Here is a 9620-nt window from a genome sequence, read left to right on the forward strand (position 1 = left end):
AAATCATGGCACCGGTGCTTCCACCACAGGCACCTACGCCTGCAGTGACAGTTTGCAGAAAGACACGCAGCCACAGCCATGCTGCTTGCAGGTACTGAACCGGCACACCTAGATGCTGGGCTGCACTGTATCAGCTTGAGTGTACCCATTCAGCTGAGGAAGCTCCAACATCTCTAACATGCTACAGCATTTTGTGGCACAGTCGTGTGCGTTAAGATGAGAGACTGGTTACTCTTCACAGAACAGGGGTGGGAAAAGACTGGAGAGGATATCCATACTAAACAGGAAAACTAAGCTATGGCTTAGCAGAAAACAAACACCAATCCTTCCTCCAGGAGCGTTAAAAGGCATTCATAAATTATTTATATTGAATGTTTTCTGCAAACAGGACATTTTGATGGGGAAAGATTGAAAGCTTTTGTATAAACTGATCTGCACTAACTGCTACAGCTGTCTCTGAGTCCAGTCCATCAAATGAAATGCTTGAGAAGTGGATGGCACAAAGCAGAGAATGACAAGGAATAAAAGTCTGAGTTGCAAGGGCCACTGCTGTGCACTGAGAGCAGGCACACAAAGCTGTGAAATGGACTGACAGTACCCGATTTCCACTTGTGCAGTGACTCCACAAGGTGCGGGGCAACAGAGTATTTGACAATGACTAAACTGCAGCTTCCCTCCATCCCATCCCCTCAAAAATTGAACCACTACAGTCCACATGGAGCAATAGTGTGAGAAACTTACCGAACTGTGTTATTCTGGGAGAAAAAGCCTAGGAGAGGAAAGACATCTCCTTTAGGTACACAGGAAGTTTCCAGTGCAGGAAGTTTGAGATGCAGGACAGAACTTGTAGCACTACTTTTCACAACAAAGCACTGGACAAAGGGCTATACATTTGCATAGATGCTTTTTCAGCAGCATCTGGGACGTGCAATCCCCATTTATGGAGCATCAGCAATGTTTTGGGGTTTGTCCGATGTCTGTCTTGTGCTCCTTCCTAAGTGTAACTGCTACAAAATTGGTCAGGAAAATAGTGTACATACACATGCATGAAACAAAATCAGTGTGCCTATTCTTTCATTCCCCTGACCTTTTTCCACTGCAAATAATTGCAAAGCTGTAAGAATCTTAACCTAGAAGATGCAGTATTAATACAATCTAATGTCAATCTAAAGACAGGACTGCTTCTGCACGTATCCCAGTAAACTCAATTGTTCCATAGAAAAGCTTATTTTTAATTTTTTTTTACATTTGGAGAGACCTACCACTTATTTCTCTTACATTTAAGCAGAGCCCTCTCTGTGATGTGCTTGACTGTTTTGGAAAGGACAGAAATATCAAAGAAAGTTGGAACTCCTACTGTGTCTGCAGCTCGATACTGGAGGCAGAATTGGTCCACCTTATATTATCATGCAGTTGCCGTGCTATTCCTCCCGTAGTGTACTGTAACTCTGGCTTGGTAAGAAAAAAACCCACAACTCTTATGCAAAGGTAAATAGTTAAGAAGGTTCTGTCTATCTGCTGAAAAGCTTACATGCAAGAAAACGAAACATTTAACTTCATTTTACTTTCACCTTAAATTTGTTTCCACCACTTCTGCTCATGAGATTCTGGTCTTTCAGCTGGTTCTTTCCTGTAACTCTTGGATCCAGCGTTAGGAGGCTCTTCAGTCACCTTCAGTTCCGGCCTGTCACACACAGCTTGTCCCATTGAAAGTCTCAACTTCTGAGTGTGACATTGACACACAGTTCACCTTTCCAACACAGCTGTGCCACTGCAAATACTCTCATCAGGTGAGTTCGGCTTTTCCCCTGAGCAAATAACAACGTGAATGAAATATGCAGAAGATTAATCCTGGGATGCCTTCAATTCCTAGGCTACCCATACTTCCTTTGTCTTTTTGCTACAGACTTCAGCAAATACCCCCATAACATAGGCAGTGACAGGAGAAAGAGATGCAAGCCTGCAAGGGATGGCTAGGACATCCTCTTATTTACTCCAAATCGTGTAATGGGCCCTTGAATGCTCATGGAATGAATTCTCACTTACCAGCACAGGAGTTACTTAGAAAGTGTCAGCCTACTGGGACAAGACAGCCTTTATAAATTAGTATAATACTATTAGAAATTATGGCAATCTTTTTGGTAGCATTGTCTTACATGCACCCTGATAAATCCTCTCCCTAGGAAATTTTAAAACTTGCAACTTCTGTAGAGTTAATTCTGATGTGAAATTATAAAATAGAAATCTGGTAGATTCATGTTTAAAAAGGAAGAGGCCTGGTGAGGCTGGGCACGCTGGGTCACTCCTGTTAGCTCTGTCCATTGTGTCTGCTGAAGGTATTTCCTCCGGGTGGCTGGATCTGGATGGAGTCCAGGAGGGGCCTTAAAGCTTGTCCAAAAGGTCTGGGAAGGTAAAGAAATAAACAAATACCTTACTTGATGAACAACTTCCTCCATTTACTACTAAAGTGCACTCATGTCCTAGAGTACAATCAAACCAATATTGTAGAAGCAAATTTGAAAAACAAACTTCGACTACAAACTAAAGCAAACAAATTGAACCCACTAAACAAAGTTTACTGTTCAATCACTAATAATTTTAAACATGACTTTATATAAGCTAGTTCCGAGTCGTAACATGCCCAGACTGCTAATGTGGCAATCCTATGTCTGAAATCAGCTTTTAGTAATTCGTTCGACTTAAGTGTGTGAACAAAACCCCTGTTACGCAACTGCAGTGCTCCATTAAGTACCATATCGATACTAAAGATTCTTCTAGAATAATATCCTCTAGCCCCTGTATAAGACAATGGCTTAACATACTCAGAATAATTTCTGTTCCAATCTGTAGCACCTGGATTATCTTTCAATATGACTCACTGTTATAGACTTTATTTGATTTTGAAAGGAGGTAAGAGCCTGGAGTAGAAGACTTGTGCCTCCCATATAATGTGGCATACTATTGCTAGGAGAAATAAGGCCTAAAAGATGCAGCTCAAATCATCCCAATGAGATCCTCACTAGCTCAGACTACCCAAAACCAAACCAAAACAAAAAAAGGTTGAGCTGACCTACCAGGCAAGAATTCTCCATTTCCTGTCTTTAATATCTTTAAAATGGTAGCAGTAATTTTAAAATTACATCTCCCCTGCCTCTTCACAAGCAAAGCTGACACCTCCACAGCAATTGTGGTGCTTGGAGTAAGAGAAGTGACCTTTGACAGATACCAGTTGCACCATTTTCTGAAACTTTCTATGCTTTTCTGGTCACATATAAAAGACCATCACAAAACAACTAGTTTAAGTTAAAGGCAGAAGAAGACCCTTCTCCTGTTGTCTTAGTAATGCCAGTGGTCAGTCACCACTTGCCATACAGTGCTGTAACTGTTGAAGTAAAGCAAATAGCATCCTCTCCCTGATCTTTCACTGGTTCTCAGAGAAAGCCAGCAGATACTGGTGCCGCTGGCTCTGACAAATGTTTAAGCATTAGCACGAAACAATACACTATAGAGAGGAGCAGCATGCACACTCACGTGGCAAGAACTTCAGCTGGAAGGTCAGTGATATAGGAAGGGATTTTTCTTCCCGTCAGAAACTGTGCCACTTCGTTACTGAAGGTGTTGCAGTTATGTTCGAAGAGGTTATAGGACTCTCCTCTGTGCCACAGGAAAGGGATTGAAACATAAAGACAGATTCAGCAATAAATCTAACAAGCAGAAAAATGTAGACCCCTAATGAGGAATATCTCCTTACACTAGCACTATTTCCCCCAACAAAGAATTCTAAGGCAAATAGGTAAAATACAGACATCAATTCACCTTCAAATTCAATTGAGTCAGGGTGGAAAATGACATCTCTCTGCATCACTGACTTTATACACTGTTTTTTTTGGAGGATAAGTGAGGTCAGGTTTCTTCAGTTAAAACCACAGAAGGAATAAGAAATCACAGGAATTACTGACATTGAAATATAGCCAGAACACTAAATGCTACTGTTTCCTGTTCCTGTGAGAAGTACACTAGACTCTTTAACAGCCAAGACCTTGCTTTTACTCATCTGAAAGTTGGCAGCTTTACTACAATGCTTCACCTATGACTCATGGGGCAAAGCACTATTTACTGAAATATTTCAAAAAGTGCCTTCATTTTTCCTGGTGACTCTCTTAAAGGCATTTCAGGCATTATTCTATTTTACGAAAAACAGTGTGAAAGACTTCCTGGCAGAACACTTTCCAGCTAGCTCAAGGCTGGCACACCAGAGGGTTGCCTAGCTGGTGGTTCCCTGTGTACTGGTGCATTAGTTCCAGTCTCATATTTGGAAAGTACCAAATAATACACCAGCCAGCCAAAGCTTTGTGAGCAGGATTGGTTTCATAATACTTCCCTCTATTCTACACCCCTTTCGTTAAGGCTTTTTTTGTTACACAGATTTTATAGTACAAGTTACTGCTTACCGGAACATAGATTCCCCCAATGAGGAAAGATATTCCAGAAAAATTTCTTCTGTCACTTCTGTGTTCCCCAGGTCAACAACTGAGTCTGGGGGGCCAAGAAGTGTCCCTCCCTGTAAAAAAGAACAGCCAGAAGACAATGCTAAATGAGCAGACTGAATTCTTTTGGAGGACTCTACTGAACAGAGCTATCATGGCTTGTCCAGGCAGAAAAAGAGGATCTTTTAGTATGTTTCTCAAGCAAAAAGCCCTACTGGTCTCCCCTGCTCTGCACTCAGAGAATAAGAAATAACACGCAACTTACATTTCAGCTTGCATACTTGGCTCTTTGTGCTGAAAGCTGCAAACTATGGCAAAATTCTACTTTAGAAGAACAGCCCATCAGTTTTGCTTCTCCAAGAACAGAAAGGTCTGACAAAGCATCACAAATTTTTTTCTTTATCTTAAAAAGGATGCCTTGAGTTGCCAAGTCTGCATGTAAAACCTTTCGATACAGAATTAGACAAGGTGTCACTCTGGCAATGCAGCTGCAGAAGGTGTCTTGGATAGACAGACTCCACTAGCACAAGCAATCACCACCCTGTATTTAATTGGGCTTAAACCCACTGTCCATGCTCACTTGTCCTCAGATACACCGGGCAACCATGGCAAGCAGCCACATCTAGCTGAATTCAGAAGCATCTTGCTGCTTTTCTAAAAAAGAGTGACAGAAGCAATGCTGATTGGGTAATCCCATCACAAAATTACCTTATGAGAAAAACAAGTTTAACTTACAGGTGCACAGCTGGAGATTCCTCCACTGCCATAGAAGAACTCATCCTTATGGACTATTATGGAGGTGTGCCTGCCACAGAGAATAAAAAACAGGTGAAACAAAGGAAATATTTAACCTAGCAACATAAATCACTGGTAAATTCATGTGCTCAAGGACATCATGAGGTGAGTAACTGAACAAAAAGGTCAATGTGTTTCTTTGAGTAGGGACAGGATCTGCTGGGACATGAATAGATATGGAAGCAATGATTATCGAGTCCACTGTAAATCTGTAAGCAGTTGGGAAAGAACAGGCTTATCTATGTACACAAGCATGAAGGAACATAGGGACTTCCACACCAGTGTAAGATCTTCAGCAGCCTTTTTCAGCTGAAGGGTTGAGGGTCAAGTCACAGAGACAGAGTAAACCCTGCTACCACACTGACAGAAGGTCATGTTTGATGGACACTGACAATCATTGGAGATGGACTGAGAAGAAAATGGATGGACAAGGGTTTGGGATTTGGGGTTTTTTTGCCTTTTTTAAAAATAAAAAAAAAAGCTTGATAGAAATTATAGCAAACTAGGAGGTGTTTTGCAACCAAATGTAGCCAGTGGTCTTATCTGCCAAAAGGCCTGATTCTGTAATACCTTCTTCCCACCTACTCTTTTACTGTCACATTTAGTAATGCCTGCATTTAGAAGACAAAGTGCTTGGGACAAGGACAAAATCCTACCCCTGAAAATGGGTACAAACACACTAAAATGCAATGACTACTACCAAAAATTTTTACATGAGGTCTACTGAGCTCTGAATGGAGTTTAACCAGCACCTGACTGTATATCATGTTCCTGTTAATCCATATTCAGGAACAGAAAGTGCCTTAGACTCTCTTTAGTACCAAAATGTTCTTAAGACCTGAAGCATATATAATCTCGTATTGAAAATACTTCCTACACCACACAGTGTTTAACACACATGACGCAATTCAAATCTAGTCACTTACCAGATGCCATCCAGCTGTTTCCCTGCATGCAAAGAAAAGAAGAGTTATTAGCAATGTATTTTCCAGATTTCAGCCTACTTTCTGGCAATCACTTAGCAACCACGCTTATTATTTCACTGTGGCAGTAATACCAAAGATTTCATCCCAGAGTTGCTTCTAAAGAAACAGAATGGCCTTTTTTTTCAAATGAACTACTCCATCCACACTACAGCTGTAGCTTTGCCACTGCTGCATGCAGGAGGAAAATGCCATTCTCTACTGCCACCGCTCACTTTCTTTGGGCTTTTGTCTACAGACCAAGAATATAAACCTTTTTCTAAAATTAGAGTCTCCAGTCAGGACCAGAAGAGTTGAATTTTACACTGATTTCATAATTGCAGACAATCAGCCAGCACAGAGTTTTCTTGTTCAGTAACTGGTGAGAGATCTGACTTAAACACATGATCTGTGGTGACAGTCTCTATTATCCATCCCATGGCATCCTCCTTTCCCTCCCTCCCCCTAAATATTAACAGTTTAAGTGGGAGTTAGGGGGGAAGAAATGCAGGGTTCAAATTTATACAAGTTATAAAATGGTGTATTTTGTAGAACACAGCAGCAACAAAGCGGTGCTTCAGGTACCACTAAACCGATAACATCATTGTGTCTTAGGGAAAAAGGCCCTTCCAAAATGCTTTTCCAGTTCCCTAGAGGTGGGAAACCAAAACCTCTCCGTGTTCATGGCAGGATCTCGAGATCAAAGCTCTCTTCAAAGAGTCATCAGCTGTTACGGTTTTAGGCTCAATTACTTTATGATAACCTAAGGCCTTGCGATCACACCCCTTTGTAAACCTGTAGGCAGCAAGAGCATGCTATGACAGATGCACTAGAACTTTATTTTGCCAAACAAGGTGCACAATGCCCAGAGAAGTGGACTTAGGACAAAAGCTGTGTGCACTTCCACGTTTGATACCCTCCTGAACCCATGCAGTAGATTGAGTGTTCCTCTGCTCTGTTTCTGCTTGTTTGCAGTGGGCTCCTGATCATTTTAGTCAGCTTCCATTCACTAGTGCCCCCCCCCAGCAGACCACTTCCCACACCACCGCCCCTTCCAACACGTTTTGCTGTTATTAATCAGCTTTTAGATGCCAGAACGCAATCCGATGATCTGCTAAAGCCATCTGCAAGTTTCCCAGAGCTAGATCAGAAACACTGCAGGCATGATAAAAAAAGCCACGTGAACATAAGAAGTGCTGTTCTAGTAAAAATCTGTTCAGAAAGGGATGGTGGGTTAATTTTTGGCCAACAAGCTTTGCTCTGTTTTGGGCATCCGTTTGCATTAGACCAGCCCAAGGCCTCCCAAAGCCAACCACAGACCTTCTTGCTTCCTGAATTCTGCATCATTATGTGCGGATATCATCCTCCTTCCTTTAAACGCGGTCTCAGAGCTGTGGTCTTTTTTGAAGAAGCTTTATTCAAACGCCTGTGACATTCGACATTCAGGCTTTCTTAGCTATTTTGAGGGCCGCTGCCTTAACTGACCTTAACTCAGGATTTGGCCATACCCCTCATCACACTGTCAGCCTTGCCTATCCCTAGCAACACAGCTATTCCCACAGCTTAAGCTGCTGAAAGCACACTGCAACTGCTTTCCAAAGGCTGGCATCAGATGCTCAGGATAACGATAAATAATGTCACTCGTTAAAAAAAAAGTCTGGTAAAAATGCAGCTCGGCTCAGTTGCCTTCCTCTGCTCTACCCCAAAGAGGAGGCAGAATGTTACACACTGGGCCCCAGTTATTGTATCAGGGACCTAACGCTGAGTGGTAGTTCGACAGAGCAGTATTTCATCACTCAGTCTCCAGGACGCTGGCTTCTCTGCTAAAACTTGAGGGGTCCCCCTTCTTCTAAGATACGTGGTAGCAGTGATGGGGTACACTGTCCCAGTCCCACTTGACCTGGGGGAAGACATTCTCTGGCTGTCCTTATGTATCAGTGCCACAGCATCAGCGGCCTACAGGGAGGCAGAGGCATTGCCTTTCCCATTCTATAGCCAGAGGGTCTTGGGGTGTTTACCCCCTCTGTCAGGGCTGCCATGCTCCATGGGGGCTAGGAGTGAATATGCCACTTCCAAGCAGCAGTAGTTCTTCACGAGTTCTTTCTCTTGGGCAAACCCAGCTTACTAACATCACCAGAACTGGGTAAAACAGGAATGAACAGGTGAGGACAATCCTTTGAGGGATGCTTATGTGCCCAAGCAAAGAATGAGCAATCACTACCATAATTTTTTCACTCATGTCTGAAGGAAAATAGGCACAGAGATAGATATCTGCTTCAGATGAGGGTCATGTAAGCTTGGAGGCAGGGAAAAGGCTGTTGTGACAATGGAGACATCAGTCGAAGCAAGCACAAGCAGTTTTGAAGTAGGTGGACTGATCTGTCACTACTGTGGATCACAGCCAGGCAGCCAGCATATTCACTGTCAGCCCATTCCACAGAAACGCAGGCACGAAGTAAGATGAAGGCCAAAATATATCAGCAATGATGAGAGCTGTTGCAACACCTCAGGTGCATTTGCTGCCCCTTTAATGTGTCCCACCCTGTTGTGCTCCTCCATCCTCTGGCCCTTGTTCCACACCTTCCCCATCAGAGCTTTCGCCTCATGCTCCAAAGCTGCCAGAAACGGGAGACACTGCAGGGACATCAGCAACACATGAGAGTGAGTACAGTGCATCCCACTAACTTTAGCAGCTGGCCTACAATAGGCTCTGCTGTCTGGCTTTGCATACTTAGTGTTCAGCTATCTGTTAATAAATTATCATACATTTGTTCACAATAAATCACCATTTTCCGCTAGAAACTCGAACTTTATCCTTCAGGGCAGAGAAACAGTTTCAAATTCTAGCACAAGCTAGAATTGCATCTGCCCTTTTGCCTGCTCAGTGGAAAAAGAACATCTCAATATTTACTTTCACACTCATGTACACACACCTTTCCAGCAAACAACAACGAAAGGCTTTCAACAAAGCTGCCATGTTATACCTAGATTCTGTGTGCACCTGAAAAGAGTTATAGCAGATGCTGACAGCATCATTGGTGCTGCTGGAAACCTGCTTGTGCAACTACAACACCTACATGAAAAATTTGTTGCAGCAAAGGCTACCACACGCTGGGCTGCTCTAGAATGGCTGTGTCCAGCTCAAGGGAGGTGATTCTTCCCCTTGATTTGAGATCACATCTGGAGTGCCATCTGGATCCAGTTTTGGATTCCCCCAGTACAAAAGACACTGCCATACTGGGCTGGAGCACTTGCTGTACTGAAGAGCTGCTGAGAGAACTGGTCTGTTCAGTCTCAAGAAGAGAAGGCCAAGAGTCCTTATTGCTGTTTACAACAACCTAATAGGTATGGAGGAAAGGGAGCCTTGTTCTCCTCA

At 42.9% G+C, this 9620-nt stretch overlaps 1 protein-coding gene across 1 annotated transcript; it reads right to left on the bottom strand.

Annotated features, from left to right (window-relative positions):
* Window positions 1-1957: 1957 nt before the first annotated feature.
* Window positions 1958-6246, bottom strand: DESI1 (desumoylating isopeptidase 1; the record flags this gene model as incomplete). Its single annotated transcript, XM_010184470.1, has 5 exons — window positions 1958-2402; window positions 3532-3654; window positions 4452-4561; window positions 5223-5292; window positions 6209-6246. Coding segments are annotated over 5 exons (435 nt in total), but the record flags the coding sequence as incomplete, so codon positions are not given.
* Window positions 6247-9620: the final 3374 nt, after the last annotated feature.

This window comes from Mesitornis unicolor, unplaced genomic scaffold, assembly GCF_000695765.1.
Source record: "Mesitornis unicolor isolate BGI_N332 unplaced genomic scaffold, ASM69576v1 scaffold42515, whole genome shotgun sequence".
In the NCBI taxonomy this organism is placed as follows: domain Eukaryota; kingdom Metazoa; phylum Chordata; class Aves; order Mesitornithiformes; family Mesitornithidae; genus Mesitornis; species Mesitornis unicolor.